Source organism: Carcharhinus amblyrhynchos, chromosome 17, assembly GCF_965287045.1.
Source record: "Carcharhinus amblyrhynchos chromosome 17, sCarAmb.v2.hapA, whole genome shotgun sequence".
Classification (NCBI taxonomy): domain Eukaryota; kingdom Metazoa; phylum Chordata; class Chondrichthyes; order Carcharhiniformes; family Carcharhinidae; genus Carcharhinus; species Carcharhinus amblyrhynchos.
The window spans coordinates 1,952,384-1,974,613 of NC_137340.1; the positions used below are offsets into that span (position 1 = coordinate 1,952,384).

Below are 22,230 nucleotides of genomic sequence, written 5' to 3' on the forward strand. Positions count from 1 at the left end.
GGGGCGGGGCAATGATGCAACGCGCTGATGGGGCGGGTGAGGCTAAGACGCGCGGTGGATGACGCCATGCGCTGATGGGCGCGGGGCGGGTGTTGCAATGCACCGTGGTGCGTGAGACGTGGTGACGCAACGCGCTGCGGACCGGGTGACGCGGCGACGCAACGCGCTGCGGGGCGGGTGACGCGGCGACGCAACGCGCTGCGGGGCGGGTGACGCGGCGACGCAACGCGCTGCGGACCGGGTGACGCAATGCGGCACTGCGCTGAGGGGCGCGGGGCGGGTGTGTCGGTGACGGTTTCCGGTGGGCGGTCTTTCCGCTGAGGGCAGTGAGAGCGGCGGCGGCGGCAGGAGCAGCGGCGGCGGCATGGCCGGATACCGGGTAGAGAAGCGGGGCCAGGAGAACACTGGCACTTACCGCCTGTTCTTCAGTGAGTGCAGAGCAGGGGAATGGTGATCTGATTGGGGTGTGTGTGTGTGTGTGGGAGGTATCGGTGGCTGACCCTGCCTGTCCCTGAGGGGGGGGTGTTGGGGTGTGTGGTACCTGCTGTTCCTCACTCTCTCTCTCTCTCTCTCTGTTCCAGGCAATGACAAGGGCCAGTTCCTGTCTCCGTTCCATGACATCCCACTGATGGCATCAGGGACTGAGGTAATTGGGGGACGGGGCTCACTTGCTCCTATTTTGGTGGGAAGCTGAGCCAGGAGCTCGTGCCAAGGGGAACAGTAAATATTCCTGTGTTTCCAGTAGCCTGCCCCACAGACTACCTTTGAATGAGTACCTTTAAGAAAGCATGCCTTTTTTTTTTGCACATTTCTCTGAGGTTTGGTCACTCTTACCATGTACTGTATGAGCTGCATGAGGATTGTCACCAATGGGAATTGCAGCATGGAAATACTTCATTTGTGTAGTGCCAGAATCTTCCATTTTCCTATAGTGTATCCCCTTTATCTGCCAATGGAGCCTATGGTCTTTACTTCAGTCACTCCCTGCAATAAGAAGTCTCTCAACGCCAGGTTAAAGTCCAGCAGGTTTATTTGGAATCGTGAGCTCTCGGAGTGCTGTTTCTTACAAAGAACAAAATCAGCCTGGGAAACAGGCCCTTCGGCCCAACGAGCCCGCGCCGCCATCTCAACACCGCCAGTCCCCCTCTCCCCCCACGACCCCTGTCTAATGTTTTATGGCCATCCAGATTGAGGGAAACTGATTTAGGGACAATTTATTCCTGCCAATCAGCCTAAGAGCACATCTTTGGGGTGTGGGAGGAAACCGGAGCACCCGGAGAAAGCCCACGCAAGCACGGGGAGAATGCGCAAACTCCCACAGACACCGGCCCAAATCCATGTATCTGCACAGCAATCAGCGATAGTCACTGAGCTGTCATTAATCAGCTGAGTGACATTTGACGCACCTGATGAAAGGGCAGCACTCTGAAAGCTCATAATTCCACATAAACCTGTTTGTCTTTAACCTGGTGTTGTGAGGCTTCTTGCTGTGCCCACCCCAGATTCGTAATTTTAACCACAGCTAATCACCCTTTCCTCCCTCTTCTAACAAAATTTTCCAGCTCTTTACTCATATTTGTATTTTCCCATATTCAGCAGTGTTTATTCTGTGTTGTATGTGTATTGCATCAAACCTCTTTTGTACAGTGTGGGACCCAAACTGCTGATACTTTTCCAACTGTGATCTTACTGAGACTTGTGTAGTTGTGCATCTTGACTTTTATATTTTCTTAATATCAAAAACTTCATGAGGTTTTATCCAATTGTTTTTAATATATTAAACCTGGAACCCTCAAACTTCTTTGCTCCTATTTAATATCCTTTTAAAATTCAACTTCTTTCCTGCTTTTAATTTTAAAGAACTCTACTTGCTTCAGGAATGCAGGCAACTTTACACATTTTGGGAGGGTGAATAAGGAGATCTTTATTCCTATGTAAATAGGATGGAAGCAGAGGGAATTTGAAATACAAGTGCGCACAGTTCTAAAAAGTAGTGATGCAATTTGTATAGTTTTATGATCACTGGGGTTCCTTTTCAGCGGAATAGATTTGAAAAGCTTGTCAAACTTGTCCAGGGTTTTGGGCCAACCATATGGAGTCCTGTGCACAGTTCTGGCTCCATATTATATAAAGCATTATCGAGATGCTAGAAAATAGGAGAGAGGGCATCTGTTCGAGGTATATAAAACTTTAAAAGGGATTGATAAAGTAAATGTAGATCAGATATGGAGCAATCTAGAACAAGAGGTCACAGGCATAGGTTGAGAGGTGGTAGATTTAAAACAGATGAGGAGGAACTGCTTCTCACGGAGGGTGGTCAATTTGTGGAACTGGCTGCCCCATAGCGCAGCGGAGTCTGAATCGTTGAATGGCTTCAAGAAGGAGAAAGGTATATTGCGAATAAAAAAAGGGATATGGGGGAACAGATGGGTAGGTGGATTTGAGACCAAGGACAGATCAGCCACAATCTGATTAAACGGTGGAGCAGACTTGAAGGGCTGAATTTGCCTCCTTCTGCTTCTAATGCCTTTGTTCCTAAAAGGCAACAAGACTTACAAAGGTAATACCAGAACTAAGGCGCTGGACTCATCAAGAAAGATGGAAAAGATTAGGGCTCTCCCTAATGGAGAACTTGATATGAAGGGGTATAGTAGCAATGACATACGTGAAACCACTGAAGAAAATTCCTTCTGTTCTCCCTTCTATTTGATATATTTTGCCTTCCTCATAATTTTTTACCCCTTCATTATTTTCTCTTTAACTAAAAATTCCAAAACGTTTCATCCTTCTGTGCATGGGTCTATTAGCCCTTTTCCAGTCCTGCACTCACATCCAATCTTAGTGATGCAGCTGAAGATTGGAGACAGTTCATTTGGTTAGGTTAAAGGAGATGTCAGGAATGAGGGGCTATAAATATATGATGGTAACCAAGAAATAGAAAAAGGAATCGAGAGAAGCCTCAGTGGTTAGTGTGGGGAATTTGGCACCACAAGGAGTGGTTGAGCTAAATAATGTAGATTTCAAGAGAAACTGGATAAACACATGAAGGAGAAAGGAGTGGAAGAATATTATTATAGAAAGGATATTATTAAACTAGAAAAAATGCAGAAAAGATATACTAGGATGCTACCAGGACTTGATGGTTTGAGTTAGGAGAGGCTGGATAGACTGGGACCTTTTTCTGTGGAGCGTAGGAGGCTGAGAGGTGATCTTATAGAGGTCTATAAAATAATGAGGGACACAGATCAGCTAGATAGTCAATATCTTTTCCCAAAGGTAGGGGAGTCTGAAACTAGAGGGCATATGTGTAAGATGAGAGGGGAGAGATAACAAAAGTATTCAGAGGAGAATTTTTTCACACAGGATGGTGTGTGTCTGGAGCAAGCTGCCAGAGGTAGTAGTTGAGGCAGGTACAATTTTGTCTTTTTAAAAAAAAATTTAGATGGAGCATAGAAGACTGAGGGATGATCTTATAGAGGTCTATAAAATAATGAGGGACATGGATCAGCTAGATAGTCAATATCTTTTCCCAAAGGAGGGCATAGGTTTAAGGCGTCCAGAGGAGCAAGTTTTTCAGAGGGTGGTGAGTGTCTGAAACAAGCTGCCAGAAGTAGTAATAGAGGCGGGTACAATTTTGTCTTTTAAAAAACATTTAGATAGTTACTTGGGTACAATGGGTATAGAGAGATATGGGCCAAATACGGGCACTTGGGACTAGCTTCGGGGTTTTAAAACAAAGGGCAGCATGAACAAGTTGGGCCGAAGGGCCTGTTTCCATACTGTAAACCTCTGATATATTGGTGGGCTGAGATGAATTAAGGTGGGAGGATGCTCATTTGCAGCTTAAATATAGTTGGGTTTGGGAGTCTGTTCTGCACTGTAATTTCTGTAAAATCTCTCGGCTTACCCCAGTCAATCTAAATTTTTACCTAAATTTTCCACTTTGTTTTTACTGACATTCACCATCTTATCCATATCCTGTTGTAGCCTCCTTTAATCCTCAATTGTAGACATCGCCTCCTCTTGTCTGCCCATGTCAGCTATTTTCCTTTCAGATTTCTATCCCAGTTATTGATGTACAGTGCACACAAGTGGCAGCATGGACAGGTTGGGCGGAAGAGCTTGTTTCCAGGCTGTAAACCTCTATGACTCTCAAGTGACCTCCGAACAGTTCCAGTGGATTACCACATGAAACAGCTCTGGGAAATAAAATCCTAAACCCTTCTTGATGCCTCCCTTCTAATCAGTTTTAATCCAGTCCATTATCCTCCCTCTGATCTCATACTCCTTCATGATTTTCTTTTCATCTTTAAAATAAAGGTCACAAAACATTAGAGTTGATCCATTGGCTCCTCTCAATTCTGCATTCGTGTATCATTGAGAGATCAAAGAACAAATTCATTTGATTAGAATTAATATATAATAAACAAGCTGTTCCACAACTGGATATCTACAGCAAATAGTGGGCAGGACATGAGGAGAAAATGTGCAGAAAAATTATAAACAGTTGAAGTTAAAAGAGAATAGTAATAATGAGGAACTTCAATTCTGTTAATCTCAACTGAGCTGGAGTGGGGGGGTGTGTGCGCGCATGTCGGGCTGGGTGTGGGTGATTGGGAGTTCCAGCAGCATCTGAGTTAAGGCACAAAGTTACGGAGATGGAAATAAGCAGTCTCAGACTGCTAGGGTCAACTATGACGCCAGGATCATGAACAGTCTGGCTTAATCTGTTACCACAGACAGGGATCAAGTCCAACGGGACTGATAACAATGGTTTTAGCCCTCCCAATATTAAAATAGAGGAAATTTCAGCTCATCCGGTACAGTGGTTAGCACTGCTGCCTCACAGTGCCAAGGACCCCAGGTTCAATCCTAGCCTCAAGTCACTGTGTGGATTTTGCACATTCTCCCCATGGGTTTTCTCCGGCTGCTCTGGTTTCCTCCCACAGTCCAAAGATATGTGGGTTAGATGGACTGACCAGGGGAATTTTTTTTATTCATTCATGGGATATAGGCATTGCTGGCTGGCCAACATTTATTATAAGAAGTCTCACAACACCAGGTTAAAGTCCAACAGGTTTACTTGGCAGCACAAGCTTTCAGAGTGCCGCTCCTTCATCAGGTGAGTGAGGACTTGTGTTCACAAACAGGTCATGTATGGACTCAAACTCAGTTCACAAGATAATGGTTGGAATGTGAGTCTTTGCAGGTAATCAAGTCTTAAAGGTACAGATAATGAGTGGAGAGAGGGTTAAGCACAGGTTAAAGAGATGCGTATTGTCTCCAGACAGGACAGTTAGTGAGATTTTGCAAACCCAGGCAAGTCGTGGGGGTTACAGATAGTGCGACATGAATCCAAGATCCCTGTTGAGGCCGTCCCCAAGTGTGTGGAACTTGGCTATCAGTCTCTGCTCAGCGACTCTGCACTGTCGTGTGTCGTGAAGGCTGCCTTGGAGAAAGCTTACCCGAAGAACAGAGGCTGAATGCCCATGACTGCTGAAGTGTCCCCCAACAGGAAGGGAACACTCCTGTCTGGTGATTGTTGAGCGGTGTTCGTTCATCCCTTGTCGTAGCGTCTGCATGGTCTCCCCAATGTACCATTCCTCGGGACATCCTTTCCTGCAGCGTATCAGGTAAACAACGTTGGCCGAGTTGCAAGAGCGTGTGCCGTGTACCTGGTGGATGGTATTCTCACATGAGATGATAACATCCATGTCAGTGATCCGGCACGTCTTGCAGTGGTTGCTGTGGCAGGGTTGTGTGGTGTCGTTGTCACTGTTCTCCTGAAGGCTGGGTAGCTTGCTGCGGACAATGGTCTACATAGAAACATAGAACGTTATCGCACAATACAGGCCCTTTGGCCCTCAATGTTGTGCCGAGCTACGTCCAATCCCAAGATCAAGTTATCCTCTCCCTATAATTCTGGAGTGCTCCATGTGCCTATCCAATAACCGCTTGAAAGTTCCTAATGTGTCCAATTCCACTATCACAGCAGGCAGTGTATTCCACACCCCAACCACTCTGGGTAAAGAATCTGCCTTGGACATCCCCCCTATATCTCCCACCATGAACCTTATAGCCCCCTTGTAACAGCTACATCCACCCGAGGAAATAGTCTCTGCACTTCCACTCCTGTCAATCCCTGTCATCATCTTATAAACCTCTAAGTCGCCTCTCATCCTCCTCCGCTCCAAAGAAAAAAGCCCCAGCTCCCTCAACCTTTCCTCATAAGACCTACCCTCCAAACCAGGCAGCATCCTGGTAAATCTCCTCTGCACTCTCTCCAATGCTTCCACATCCTCCTTATAGCGAGGTGACCAGAACTGAACACAATATTCCAAATGTGGTCTCACCAACGTCTGGTATAGTTGCAGCATAACCCAACGTCTCTTAAACTCAAACCCCCTGTTAATAAACATTAACACACTATAAGCCTTCTTCATGGCTCTATCCACTTGAGTTGCAACCTCAACCTTGAGTGGTCTGTTTGAGGTTATGTGGTTATTTGAAGGCAAGAAGTGGGGGTGTGGTGATGGCCTTGGCGAGATATTTGTCTTCCTCAATGACATGTTGAAAGCTCTGGAGAAGATGTCATAGCTTCTCCGCCCCAGGGAAGTACTTGACGACATTGGACTGGAAGTCCAACGCCAGCATCTCCACATCATGGCAACATTTATTGCTCATTCCTATTGCCCAAGAGCAGTTGAGTCACCACAGTGCTGTGGGTTTGGAGTTACATTTAGGCCAGACCAGGTAAGGACGGCAGATTTCCTTCCCTGAAGTACATAACTGAACCAGATGAGTTTTTCTTACAATTGACACTGGTTTTGTGGTCATCAGTAGATTCTTAATTTCAGATCGCTTTTTGCACTGAATTCAAATCCCATCATCTGCAGGATTCCAAACCGGGACCTCAAAGCATGAGCTGAGTTTCTGGATTAATACTTTAGTGGTAATACTACTAGACCATCACCTTCCCCTTAGTGTCCAAAGATGTGTGGGTTAGGGGGATTAGCCACGGTAAATGTGCATGGTTACGGGGATAAGGTGAGGGAATAGGCCCTGGCTGTGTAAGATGCTCTTTTGGAGAGTTAGTACAAACTTGGTGGGCTGAATGGCAAAGAAAGGACAAAATACAATCTAGCACAGGAACAGGCCCTTTGGTCCTCCAAGCCTGTACCGATCATGTGTTCCTAACTAGACCATTCGTTTGTATTCCTCTATTCCCAGTCTGTTCATGTGGCTATCCAGATAAGCCTTAAATGATCCTAGCGTGTCAGCCTCGACCACCTTGCTTGGTAGTGCATTCCAGGCCCCACCACCCTCTGTTTAAAATACCGCATATCTGTATTGAATCTTGCCCCCCGCCCCCTTACCTTGAACTTGTGACCCCTTGTTTGTCATTTCTGACCTGTGAAAAAGCTTCCAGCTGTTCACCCTATCTATGCCCTTCATCATTTTATAAACTTCTTTTAGATCGCCTCTTAACCTCTGTCTTTCCAGGGAGAACAACCCTAGCTTACTCAATCTCACCTCATAGCTAATACCCTCCGTACCAGGCAACATCCTGGTAAACCTTTTCTGCGCTCTCTCCAAAGCCTCCACGTCCTCCCGGTAGTGTGACGACCAGAACTGGACACAGTATTCCAAATGTGGCCTAACCAACGTTCTATATAACTGTAACACCACATGCCAACTTTTATACTCTATGCCCCGTCCAATAAAGGCAAGCCTACCATATGTCGTCTTCACCACCTTTTCCACCTGTGCTGCCACCTTTATGGATCTGTGGCCTTGCACACCTCTGTGTGTCTGTACTCCTGATGGTTCTGCCGTTTATTGTATAGCTCCCCCCTGTATTAGATCTACCAAAATGCATCACTTTGCATTTATCTGGATTAAATTCCATCTGCCATTTCTCCGCCCAATTTTCCAGTCTATCTATATCCTGCTGTATTCTCTGACAATGTTCATCACTATCCGCAACTCCAGCAATCTTTGTGTCATCCGCAAACTTACTGATCAGATCAGCTACATCTTCCAAATCGTTTATATATATCACAAACAGCAAGGTCCCAGTATAGAGCCCTGCAGAACACCACTAGTCACAGACCTCCACTCAGAAAAAGACCCCTCCGCTGCTGCCCTCTGTCTTCTATGGCCAAGATGTGGAGATGCCAGCGTTGGACTGGGGTAAACAAAGTAAGAAGTCTCTCAAAACAAGGTTAAAGTCCAATCAGTTTATTTGATAGTAATCCTACAAGCTTTCAGGGGTTTGCCCCTTCGTCAGGTGAGTCAACTCTCCACTCACCTGACGAAGGGGTAAACCCTGAAAGCTTGTGGGTTTACTATCAAGTAAACTGGTTGGACTTTAACCTGGTGTTGTGAGACTTCTTTCTATGGCCAAGCCAGTTCTGTAGCCATCTAGCTAGTTCACCTTTGATCCCGTGAGATTTTGCACCAGCCTGCCATGAGGGACCTTGTCAAGTGCTTTACTAAAATCCATGTAGACGACATCCATGGCCCTTCCCTTGTCAATTGTTTTTGTCACCACCTCAAAAAACTCAACCAAGTATAGTGAGGGCTGCAGTATCCTGGGATGGATGTAGAGGGTATAGTGAGGGGGTGCAGGGTCCTGGGATGGATTGTAGAGGGTATAGTGAGGGGGTGCAGGGTCCTGGGATGGATGTAGAGGGTATAGTGAGGGGGTGCAGGGTCCTGGGATGGATGTAGAGGGTATAGTGAGGGGGTGCAGGGTCCTGGGATGGATGTAGAGGGTATAGTGAGGGGGTGCAGGGTCCTGGGATGGATTGTAGAGGGTATAGTGAGGGGGTGCAGGGTCCTGGGATGGATTGTAGAGGGTATAGTGAGGGGGTGCAGGGTCCTGGGATGGATTGTAGAGGGTATAGTGATGGGATGCAGGGTCCTGGGATGAATGTAGAGGGTATAGTGAGGGGGTGCAGGGTCCTGGGATGGATGTAGAGGGTATAGTGAGGGGGTGCAGGGTCCTGGGATGGATTGTAGAGGGTATAGTGAGGGGGTGCAGGGTCCTGGGATGGATTGTAGAGGGTATAGTGAGGGGGTGCAGGGTCCTGGGATGGATGTAGAGGGTATAGTGAGGGGGTGCAGGGTCCTGGGATGGATTGTAGAGGGTATAGTGAGGGGGTGCAGGGTCCTGGGATGGATTGTAGAGGGTATAGTGAGGGGGTGCAGGGTCCTGGGATGGATATAGAGGATGTAGTGAGCGGTGCAGGGTCCTGGGATAGATATAGTGAGGGGGTGCAGGGTGCTGGGATGGATATAGAGGATGTAGTGAGGGGTGCGGTATCCTGCAATAGATAAACAGGATATAGAAATCAAATCATAGAAACCCTACAGTGCAGCAGGAGGCTGTTCGGCCCATCAAGTCTACAACAACAATCCCACCCTGGCCTATCCCCATCATCCCACATATTTACCCCGCCAATCCCTCTAACCTAAGTGAAGTAATGAGCTGCAGCATCAGTGCTTGCTAATGCTGTTTTGTGAATCTGTTTTGCAGGATGTGTTTAACATGGTTGTGGAGGTTCCTCGTTGGACCAACGCCAAAATGGAGGTAATGTTCATGTTTTGCCCAGATGTCTTTGTGTATCAAATTGTAACATTTTTCTCAAAATTTTATAATTTATTACACTCCTAAAGCAATTCATTCTGTCAATCATTAAGGATAGTATTGAATTTATTTTAAATTAATCTTCACCTTGAAGGATGATCATGTTAACTCTGTGTTGATTGGTTGGGTTCTGGTGGGTACGGGGGTGACTCTAAGACTGATCTGTGCTGGAAGGTTCTGCTGTAAATAGGGCAGTTTACCGTAGCCGATTGTGATTTGAGTTTCTGTATCAGAATTTCTCTCGATACACACTCTGTGTCCCTGCTTTTGAAGGAAGCTGTGCTGTTTGCCTCAGGTGCAGTCATCCTGGGGGAGCTTCTGCCAGCACTCAAAGTCAAAACTCCTAATGAAGCATCAGTGTGTTCCTCCAGCGACTGACCATTATGAGAACACACCCCAAACTAAAGCTCTCCAGAGAAGGTTGGCTTTGCTGAGTGAATGTCAGGCATTTGTGTTACAGGACCAAACCAGCTCAGTGTGGTGTGAATGTTTGATAATGCCAGCGCGAATAGGCACTCCGGTGTCTGGTATTTTGTCTTGCTACCTGATCGTCAGAAACTTCTGATGACAATTCACAGAAGTGGCTGAGCCTCTTGGCATGTTGTTGGTACACAGTCTCGGGTCTGGTGTAGGGCAGAGTATTGCTTTGTAGACTCTGTTTGGTACACAGACTCCTCTTTATTCCCACTGGTGTTCAAAGTCTGCCAAGGGCTACACTTGCTTTGACATTTCTTGGATCAGAGATGTAGACAGTGTGAGTGAGTGTGCTGCCAGTGACCTTGTTGCTGCTGACAGATTCTGCTCATAGACTGACATCTTGGTTTGAGACGGAGGGCTTTCCCGGCGCAGGTTTTGAATTGAATTGATTTATTGTCATGTATTAATATACTAAGAAAAGTATTGTTTCTTGCACACTACACAGACAAAACATACCGTTCATAGAATGACAGGACAGAAAGAAACGAGAGGGTGCAGAATATAGTATTACAGTTGTAGCTAGGTGTATCGAAAGATCAGCTTAATATGTGGTAGGCCCATTCAAAAGTCTGATGGCAGCAGGGAGGAGGAAGCTGTTCTTGAGTCGGTTGGTACATGATCTGACTTTTGTATCTTTTTTCTTCCTGATGGAAGAATGTCTGGGGTGCACTTGATTATGCTGACCGCTTTTCCCGAGGCAGTGGGAAGTGTAGATAGAATCAGTGGATGGGAGGCTGGTTTGTGTGATGGATTGGGCAACATTCACGACCTTTTGTAGTTCCTTGCGGCCTTGGGCAGAGCAGGAGCCCAGACCAAGCTGTGATACAACCAGAAATAATCTTTCTATGGTGAAGGATTTCTACAGTTGCTACAAGTCTTCAGTTTTCTTTGTACTGTATTGAGAAAATAGATGGTGTGTGAGAGTAGTTCAGGATTGCTCATTTGATTATCTTAAATCTTAATAGAAATATTACAGTTGTGTGCTTTTATAACAAATTTTTGTATCAAACTTATTAAGTTTTGTGCTGATTTCTAATGGAGTTGCCTCCCTGCACATCATGACTGAAAACTGACATCCCCTCAACTTCCTCCGTTCTGCTGTTATCTTGTATCTCTGCTGCTGTCTCCGTCCTGTTCTGGCTGGCACCCTCCAGCGCACTCTCCCTCATTTTCGGGAGCAGAGGGTGAGAGAGGAAGGTTAATTGAACAGTGGTGTGGGGGAGAATGAACCAGGTGTATTTCAGTGGGGGGAAAAAAATGTGGCAAACGTGATAAAACTGTGTTTGTAAAGAATCGAGGATCGGTATAAAACTAAGTTAACTGAGAGTGGAATTGCTTCCGATGTAGTTGGCAAACAGTAAATGGAAATGATTAACCTGCTTTCTTGCACTGGTACCCAGTGTCAGCACCTGAGACGGTATTCAGAGCATCAAACAGTGAAATTGTTTCACAGCAATTGTGAAATTGCATTGAAATACCAGCGTGTTTCTTCTTTAGCAGCTGTTGACAGTCTTTCCTGCCCCTCAGTTCTGCCCTCTTTGCCACACCCTGCAATGTGCCCTTTACCCTGCTGTGTGGCAGCTTCCCTTCAAGCACCAACCAGCCACAAGCTTGTTCATTTAGAATGGATCCCATGGCTACCAATGCCTATTCCTCTCTCCCTCCTCTCCCAGAAATCCTTCAGCTTCCTCTGGCCATAAGAACATAAGAAATAGGAGCAGGAATAGGCCATCTAGTCCTTCGAGCCTGCCCTGCCATTCAGTAAGATCATGGCTGATCTGAAGTGGATCAGTTCCACTTTCCCGCTTTCTCCCCGTAACCCTTATTTGCCCTGTCTATCAGAAATCTATCTACCTGTGACTTAAATATATTCAACGAGGTAGCCTCCACCACTTCAACGGGCAGAGAATTCCAGAGATTCACCACCCTCTGAGTGAAGAAGTTCCTCCTTAACTCCGTTCTAAACTGCGCCCCCTCCCCCCCCCACTTATTTTGAGGCTGTGCCCTCTAGTCCTGTTATCCTTTCTAAGCAGAAAGAATCTCTCTACCTCTACCCTATCTAGCCCCTTCATTATCTTGTAAGTCTCTATAAGATCCCCCCTCAGCCTTCTAAAGTCCGAGTACAGACCCAGTCGATTCAATCTCTCTTCATAAGCTAACCTCCTCATCTCCGGTATCAGCCTAGTGAACCTTCTCTACACCCCCTCCAAGGCCAATATATCCTTTCGCCAATATATCCTTTCGCAAATACTGGGACCAAAACTGCACACAGTACTCCCGCTGCGGCCTCACCATTACCCTGTATAATTGCAGCAAGACCTCCCTGCTTTTATATTCTACCCCCCTCGCTATAAAGACCAATGTTCCATTCGCCTTCTTGATCACCTGCAGACTGGGTTTTTGCGATTCATGCACAATACAACTTTCTTCTGACGCTGCTATTCATTTCCAGAGGCTGCCTCCTCCCTTACCAGGCTTCTGTCTTTACTGCACATCATAAAATCCCTACTGTGCAGCAAGAGGTCATTCGGCCCATCAAGCCTGCACCAACAACAATCCCACCCAGGCCCTATCCCCATAACTCCACATATTTGCCCTGCTAATCTTCCTGACACCAAGGGAGAATTTATTATGACCAAACCCACACATATTGGGAGGAAACCAAAGCACCCAGAGGAATCCCACACAGTTACAGGGCAAACATGCAGACTCCACACATAGTCACCCAAGCTGAAATTGAACTGGGTTTTGGTGTTGAGACAGCAGTGCTAACCACTGTGCTACCCATATGCCCAGATCCCCTTGGCCACTGCTGTACCCTGTAAGCTGAGCAGACTGTGGACAGGATATGAGGGTAGAGGGTACATCTCATAGGGTGTAAAGGGACAATGTATTGGTGCAGTTGTTGCCTGTACAGCATTATGACAGGGCAGGAACTGGAAATACCAAGGCTGCACAGAGATGGTTGCATGCTTTCAACAGGAAATGTAACTGAAGATTGTATTTCTGCATTTTCAGATTGCAACAACAGAGCCACTGAACCCAATCAAGCAGGATGTTAAGAAAGGGAATATGAGATACGTGGCAAATGTTTTCCCTCATAAGGGTTATATTTGGAACTATGGGGCCCTTCCCCAGGTAAGTAGTGAATGTGGTTCCAATCACAGCAACACTGTGCTGATTACAATGACTTTGTTTCATTTCTGAGAGGTCAGTTTCAACGATGAATCAAATGCAGACTGATTCCTATATTGACTTGAAAGAATCCGGGTTCTAGTTTTGAGACCGCGTTCTTATAGAAAAGCACTGCGGGACCATGAGAGCAATACAGGCAGCACATTGCTCTGAATTTCAAAAAGCTACAAAGTTTTTGGAAATAGAAAATACCATTCTCTTTTCTAAAGAAAAGCCCTTGCTGATGAGAGCACGGCCTGTGGTAGTGACTATCGGTAATCGTTTCACTACAGCTGATGAAATAAATAAGCAATGTCAATCCAAAATGCACATTGTGTTGCTACATCTGAAATTCCCTTTCCCTTTTCTATTGCTGTTGTCACTAAGAATGTTTGATTTTTGTTTTCTTTCACCTGCTGAAAATTGCCAGGATCTGAACTTGGGCAGCAGTGCACATCCCCAATACATACACGTTGCCCAACCGTCAACACTATCGCTCCCTGGCCACTGTCCTGGTGTTGGACCAGATTATTAGCAACCTTGGTGTGTGATATTTAGCCCAGTATAAGTTTATTGATTTTGTTTATTCTTTTATGGGATGTGGGCGTTGCTGCCTGGGCCAGCATTTATTGCCCGTCCCTTATTGCTTTTGCAAAGGTGGCAGCGAGCTGCCTTCTTGAGCTGCTGTACCCATGTGGTGTAGATATACCCACAGTGCTGTTAGGGAGGAAGTTCCAGGATTTGGACCCAGTGATAGTGAAGGACCAGCTTGTGAACACAAATCCCCACAGTCACTGTTGTATTACTCTTTAAAGCTACTTGAAGGATAGAATTGAAGGCAATCTTTACATTCTTTTGTCAGCATTTATTTAGAAAGATACACATGGCAGACATGTACCTTCTAACATGACTTGTTTCAGTCTGTGATTACTCTTCTATGTTAAATGGTTCAGTCTGTTTATTTTTGTGACAGTTCAGTCTGCTTTTTTTTTAAAAGGGACAACATCTCACTCATTTTGTAAACCAGTTAAACCAAATCAAACTGAGAGACAAAGTAACAGGGGCAGTTCCTAAAAGGGAACATGGCCTTCAACAAAAATAAATCACAAATTAAACTTAAAGCATCAAACTAGAATGTGATTAAAGGCATCGATAAGGCCCCCTACTCGATGGTGCCGATGGTCATGCTGTCTCTCCACCTGGCCACATGGAGCTGTGTGGAGGGACAGACAGTGGGGTCAGAATCCCCAGGTTAATGCCCATTACCTGCATACAATGAAATACAATTGGTAACTCTCACCTCCCAATTCTACACAGGGATGTTACCCATTGCCCATAGGGATACCCCATCTCAGTGTATCTGTTGCTGAAACCATCATCCATGACCTTTTCCATCCACATTGGATGATTTCAGCTCCTGGGGTCTCCCTCCCAACAGCCTGCAGCAGACTGAGCCCATCCATAAATCCAATTCCTGACTCATATCCAGTCCCGTTCACCCGTCTCCCCTGTGCCTGCTGACTCACGTTTGCTCCCAGTCCAGCAACACCTTTTCATTCTTTGGGTTATGGGTGTCACTGGCAAGGCCAGTATTAGCCCATCCCTAATTGCCCTTGAAGTGCGCGGCTTGCTGGGCCATTTCAAAATGTAACCAAATTGGGTCTGCAGTCGCCCAGATTGGGTCAGGAGAGCAAACTTCTTTCCCTAAAGGTCATTAGTGAATCAGATGGGTTTTACAACAATCAATGATAGGTTCATTGTTTACTGAGACCACTTTCTAATACAGATGTTTATGGCATTTAAATTTCACTGACTGCTATGGTGGGATTTGAACCCCTGTCCCCAGAGCATTAGTCTGAGCCTCTGGATTACTAATCCAATGACATTACACTGTACCACCATTCTCATGTTCAAATCTGTCCATTTCTCTCCATCCCTATCTGTAACATCCTCTACAATTGCATAGAAACCCTACAGTGCAGGGGGTGGCCATTTGGCCCGTCGAGTCTGCACCAACCATCCATAACCCATACGTTTAGCCTAGCCAGTCCACCTAACCTGCGCGTCTTTGCAACTCACTAACTTTGTCCCTTAAACCCTGACCACTTGTGCATCTCCCTTTGCTCATGATGCCTACATTCCTACCACCAGTGAGGATTCACGCTCTTCTATTCTCTCTCTAAACTCTTTCACTTCCGACTCTTCCTTTAACCCGCCCTTCGATTTTACTTCTTTGATTTTTGGTTAACCAATTTAATCTTTCCATTCTCTTGAATGCCTGAAGTGCTGTGGATTATTGATTCAATGTTAAAGATGTGGTGAAAGTTGCCATTCACAGCAGGGTGTGAAATGGACTTTGCCCCATTATCTGAGGCAGTTTACTCTGCCGAGCTGTGATGTGGAGGGTTTGCATTGTCTGTTTACTTTGAGCTAAAATCCTACCCTGAGTTGGCAGGACATTGAACCCAGAAGCAAAGCTGACTAACATTGCTAGTAAAATTCCCCGTCACAGGGAGCAACCATTAGCTTCATGTGCTTATACGTTTTGAAGTATTTATAGTACTCAGTTTATTGATCTTGTTGTTTTACCAGGAACTGTTTTTGGATAATTTTGCTGTATCACCATGCTTCAGTTTAATTTCAACATAATTTTTGACCTTTGGGCTATAAAACAGCTTTACAAGAATCCTAATCTCGATTCAGCACCCTACTCGACCACAGGCTCCTGAATCATGTCCTTTCAAATCAGGCTTTTAGCCAACAGTGATAATCACAGTTAGGTACTTACACTCTGTCCCCGATCCTGGTGGCAGGCTCAATGGTCAGGTCACACGTGGAGTCTCCATGAGCTGAGGCTGCTCTGTGGATTGTGGGAACACAATGTTCACCACACCATAGGAAGGAAAAGTGTGATTACACCAGAAAAGTTGCAGAGGAGATTCACCAGGATGTTGCCTCTGGGCTGGAGCGTTGCAGCTATAAAGAGAGGTGGAAAGGCAGATTGTTTTCCTTAGAGCAGAGAACGCTGAGGGGGGGATCTGACTGAGGTGTTTAAAATCATGAGGGATATAGATAGGAACTTTCCCCATGGTAGAGGGGTCAATAATCAGGGGGCATAGATTCAAGGTTTGGAGCAGGAGATTTTGAGGGAAATAAAAGCAAAAGCAGCAGTGACAAAGGGTCATTAGACTTGAAGTGTTGGCTCTATTCTCTCCCCACAGATGCTGTCAGACCCGCTGAGATTTTCCAGCATTTTCTGTTTTTGTTTCAGATTTAGGGTAGTAAGGGCCTGCAGCAGTTGTGGACTCGCCAACTTTAAGGGCGTTCAAATGGTCAGTGGATAGGCATATGGATAACATTGGAATAGTTTAGGTTAGAGGGTCATTAGATTGGTTCCACTGGTCGGCGCAACATCGAGGGCCGAAGGACCTGTAATGTTCTATGTTCTATTAGAGGGAATTTGAGGAAGAAAGCTTTTTCACCCAGAGGGTGGTGGGAATCTGGAACTCACAGCCTGAAAGGGTGGTAGAGGCAGGAGCCCTCACAACATTTAAGAACAGTAAGAAGTCTCAACACCAAGTTAAAGTCCAACAGTTTATTTGGTAGCACGAGCTTTGAGTGTCGCTCCTTATCGGGTGAGTCCTGATGAAGGATCGAGACTCTAAAAGTTCGTGCTACCAAATAAATCTGTAGGACTTTAACCTGGTGTTGTGAGACTTCTTACTATGCCCATTGCTGTCCAACACCAGCGTCTCCATATTGTGGCTACCACCAACACTTAAGAGATGAGCATTTGAAACACCATAGGATACAATGCTACGGGCAAGTGCTGGAAAATGGGATTAGAATTGATCATAGAATCCCTACAGTGCAGAAGGTGGTCATTCAGCCCATCGAGTCTGCACCGACCATAATCCCACCCAGGTCCTATCCCCATAACCCCATGCATTTATCCCAGCTAGTCCCCCTGACACTGAGGATCAATTTAGCGTGGCCAATCCATCTAACCTGCATATCTTGGACTAGGGGAGGAAACCGGAGTACTCAGAGTAAACCCATGCAGACACAGGTAATATGTGCAGGCTCTGCAAAGACAATGACCCAAGCCAAGAATAGAACCCAAAGTCCCTGGCATTGAGGCAGCAGTGCCACTGTGCCACCCTCGGTGATAGGTGCTTAAAGGCCGGCACATACATGATGGGCTGAAGAATCGCTTTCTGGACTGTAAAACTCTATGGGTCCCTAGCCCTCTGTCTGTAACTCGTATTGTGTTCTTGTTTGTACAGACTTGGGAAAACCCAGACCACAAAGATGAATCAACTGGATGTCGTGGAGACAATGATCCTATTGATGTATGCGAAATTGGAACCAAGGTATCATTATGCTAATGTTCAATGAATACATTTAGAAACGCAGTTGGTTATAATATTGTTGCTGTGATTTGCTGTGGGAAAAGTGCTGTCTCTATAATTTGATCCTTGGGCTTATTGAAGGGAGATTGAGTTCCAAAATTTTAATGTTTCTGGGGCAAACTTAAAGGCGCGTATTAGAAAGTCTGACCATAGATAGCATCATAACCCGGAGCTCAGTTCTGTCCTTTGTTCAGGCCCACACATTAGGTTGGAGATGACAGTCAGGGGCAGGAGCCCCACTGGTTTATTAGTCCAGGAATACTGAGGCTGATTGTACCAGTTGAATCGATGCTCCAACAGATTGGGTTGCCTCAGCACAGCCATAGGACTCTTTGTCCATGGTGATCCCTGTGACACTCCATTGGTTACCAGATGCCATTCTGAAAATATCTCTCTTATCCCAAATCTATCTTCTGTTAGTTAGTCAATCCTGTATCCATGCTAATACACCTTGTCCAACACCATGGGCTTTTATTAAATAACCTTTTATGCAATACCCAATCCAACACTGTTTTGGAAATCCATGTACATTACATCCACTAATTCCCCTTTATCTATCCTACTCATTGTCATCTTAAAGAATTCTAATACATTTGTCAATTATGATTTTCCCTTCATGAAGCCATGCTGACTCTGATTATGTTATGTATTTCTAAATGTTCTGCTATTGATTTCTTTCTCATGGACTCTACCATTTTCCTAATGGCAGGTGTTAAGCCAGTTGGCCCATAGTTATCTGTTTTTTGTCTCCCTATTTGAATAAGATTGTTGTATTGGCAGTTTTCCAGTCCTCTGGGACTTTTCTTGAATTTATGGATTCTTGGAAGATTACAACCCGTGCATCCACATTGCTTCCTTTAATGTCTTAAAATGCAACCCATCAAGATCCAGGGAACTTATCAGCTTTTAGCCACATTAGTTTCCCTAGTATTTTTTCCTTCTAATATAAATTTAGTTTAAACTGTATAAATTTGCTCCCCCTGTTTTGATAATTTAGTATATTTGGAATTCTATTAATGCCTTTGACCATGAACGCTGGTACAAAGTATTTAAGTCCTCTGCCATCTCCATAATTATTTCCCCAGTCTCTTTCTCTAAAAGGGTTATGTTTACTTTGGCCTTTTTTTTCTATATTTGAAGCTGCTATTGTCCATTTTTACATTACTTGTTAGTTTGACCCTTACAATTTATCTTTTCCCACATTGTTATATTTTGGTTGTCTTTTGTTGGCTTTTAAAACCCCCAATCCTCTGGCTTACCACTGATCTTTGCCACCTTTTTTTTCAGTTTAATACTGGTCTTAATTTCCTTGTTACATGGTTATCCTATTACTCACTGGGAGATATCTTAGAACTATTCCTTGATTTATACTCAGTCTACAGTGTTGCTACTGTTCTGGGCTTTTATACTATCCTGCTAGTGACTTGCCTTTGCTTTTTGCAAACTCCACCTAAACTGATTCTACATTTTGATCTAGCAAACCAGGATCATTTTTCATGACTGCACTAATTCCGTCCTTTATTAATGGAGTAAACCCACCTCCTTTATTTATTGCCCTTCCAAAATGTCAAATACCTTTCAATAATCCAGCCCCAACCTCTCTGAAGCTGTCATATTAATTTCTTTCAATCTGTGCTATAAATGACATCTTGTTAACAATGTGCCTAGTATTCAAATGAAAACTTTCAATTCTGACCAGAACTTGACGAAATGTAGCATTTTTCCTGCTTTTGTTCTCAATCCCTCTAACTTTGAAGCTCAAGATCCCAAATGCTTCCTAACCATTCTCTCAATGTCCTGCTGTCATCTTTACAATGTTGCTATAAGTCAGTATTGGCCCTCCCTCTCTCTTCTGTCAAAATGCACCACCTCGCAGTTCTCACTATTCTATCTGCCCATTTCTAGACACTGTCTGTATATCCAGTTGGAGGCCTGTGACCAGTGGCGTGCCTCAGGGATTAGTGCTGAGTCCACTGTTATTTGTCTTTTATGTTAACAATTTGGATGAGAATATAGGAGGCATGGTTAGGAAGTTTGCAGATGATACTAAGATTGATGGCATAGTGGACAATGGAGAAAGTTATCTCCAATTGCAATGGGATCTTGATCCATTGGGCTAGTGGGCTGACGAATGGCAGATGGAGTTTAATTTAGACAAATGCAAGGTGATGCATTTTGGTAGATTTAGCCAGGGCAGGACTTACTCCATTAATAGGGTGTTGGGGAGAGTTACAGAACAGAGGTCTAGGGGAACATGTTCATAGCTCCTTGAAAGTGGAGTCACAGGTGGAGAGGGTGGTGAAGAAGGCATTTGGCATCATTAGTTTCATCGAACGTTGAATACAGTAGTTGGAATGTCATGTTGAAGCTGTATAAGACATTGGTAAGGCCACACTTGGAATACTGTGGAATTCTGGTCACCCTATTATAGAAAGGATATTATTAAACTAGATATACAGAAAAGACTTACCAGGATGCTAGTGGGACTTGATGGATTGAGTTATAAGGAGAGGCTGGATAGACTGGGACTTTTTTCTCCAGAACATAAGAGACTGAGGGGTGATCTTATAGAGGTCAATAAAGTAATGAGGGGCACAGGCCAGCTGGATAGTCAATATCTTTCCCCAAAGGTAGGGGAATCTAAAACTAGAGGGCATAGGTTTAAGATGAGAGGGGAGAGATATAAAAGTGTCCAGAGGGGCAATTTTTTCAGAGGGTGGTGAGTGTCTGGAACAAACTGCCAGAGGTAGTAGTAGAGGTGGGTACAATTTTGTCTTTTAAAAAGTTACATGGGTAAAATGGGTATAGAGGGATATGGGCCAAATGCGGGCAATTGGGATTAGCTTAGGGATTTTTAAAAAAATGGGTGGCATGGACAAGTTGGGCTGTAAACCTTTGTGACTAATTAATCAGCATCATTCTCACTGTGATCGACTCCTCCAGGTTTGGCATCACTCCTTACACTGCTACCTGCACCCACAGCCGGCCTAATTCCCTTCATTCCTTCTCTTGGCAGGCTGTTTGGAGAAAACTCGTGGAAGTTTTTCACAGCACCAAATCTTATTTCTCTTAAAAAAAAAGAAATTCCTTAAAATATTGTTGCATCCATGATGACAGATGATTGGGAACAATTTTAAATCTGAATTGCTGTTTTATTTCAGGTGTGTTCCAGAGGAGACGTCATCCAGGTCAAAGCTCTTGGGATTCTAGCCATGATAGACGAGGGTGAAACTGACTGGAAAATTATTGCAATAAACAGCAAGGATCCTGAGGCAAATAGTTTTAAAAGTAAGATTACACAGACTGCTTTTAGATTAATTCATTATTGGCTGAGATTCTGATAATCTAACAAGTGTAGCTTCCCGGTCTAGATGATGATTCACGCCCTGTTGTATTTCCAGTTTGTATATTTAGGAATTAGTTTTTTTTTAAAACAAACATTGTGGCTAATTCCAGAACCAATTTCTGTAGACCTTGACCTGATTGCTTTGGTCTTATCGGCAAATTTGAAAAGATTGCATCTGGCTTTGATGTGTAGATCACACAGCGTGATGCTTCTCAGTTTCAATTTAACATTGCACCACTCACCACCTGATGTTTTTGACATTGCTCACACAAGTAATCCGGACAGAAACCAGAGTAACTGCTGTTTGTGAAGTGTTGATGTGGAGATGCTGGTGTTGAACTGGAGTAAACACAGTAAGAAGTCTCTCAACACCAAGTTAAAGTCCAACAGGTTTATTCGGTAGTAAACACCACTAGCTTTCGGGGTTTGCCCCTTCATCAGGTGAGTCACTCGAAGGGTGTTGTAAGACTTCTTACTGTTTGTGAAGTGTTCCAGGGTATGCCAAGAAGGTGATTATCTCTGAAAATACATGTTCCTCCTTTTTTCACCAGAATTAAGTGTGCAACATAATCACACAATCCCCATCATGTAGAAGAGACCATTTGGCCCATCGAGTCAGCACTGACTCTCTGGAAGTGGATCTTATCCAGGTCCTCTCTCCTGCCATATCTCCGTAACCCTGCACATTTCCCATGGCTAATCCACCCAACCTACACATCTTGGGACACTAAGGGGCAATTTATCATGGCTAATCCACGCAACCTGCACATCTTTGGACTGTGGGAGGAAACCGGAACACCCGGAGGAAACCCACACAGACATGGGGAGAATGTGCAGACTCCACCCAGAGAGTGACCTGAGGATGGAATTGAACCTGGGTCCCTGGAGCTATGAGGCAGCAGTGTTAACCACTGCACCACTATGTTGCCCTAATGCTTCAGATATTAACATATTGCATTGAAACAGACCATTCAGCCCACCTGTTCAGTGCTGATGGTTAAAATCAACATGCATTCTCCCCTCTCTCTCTCTACTCCCCCTCCTCCCCCCCATTCTTTTCAGCCTTTCAGCAAAGCTTTTCTCTCATGTACACATCTAATTTCTCTTAAGCTTTGAAATCGCTCGCTGTGGCAGCAAGTTCCATATTCTAACCACTGAATGAAGAAATC

At 44.8% G+C, this 22,230-nt stretch overlaps 1 protein-coding gene across 1 annotated transcript in view; it reads left to right on the plus strand.

Annotated features, from left to right (window-relative positions):
- The first annotated feature begins 327 nt into the window (after positions 1–327).
- The window catches only part of ppa1b (inorganic pyrophosphatase 1b), a 45,294-nt gene continuing 23,391 nt past the window's right edge, over positions 328–22,230 (plus strand). Inside the window, exons 1-6 of the mRNA XM_080205238.1 lie at positions 328–428; positions 582–646; positions 9,542–9,595; positions 13,148–13,267; positions 17,590–17,676; positions 20,877–21,003. Of these exons, the coding sequence (XP_080061364.1) occupies positions 365–428; positions 582–646; positions 9,542–9,595; positions 13,148–13,267; positions 17,590–17,676; positions 20,877–21,003 (517 nt within the window). The 5' untranslated portion in view covers positions 328–364. The remainder of the gene's footprint in view (positions 429–581; positions 647–9,541; positions 9,596–13,147; positions 13,268–17,589; positions 17,677–20,876; positions 21,004–22,230) is intronic.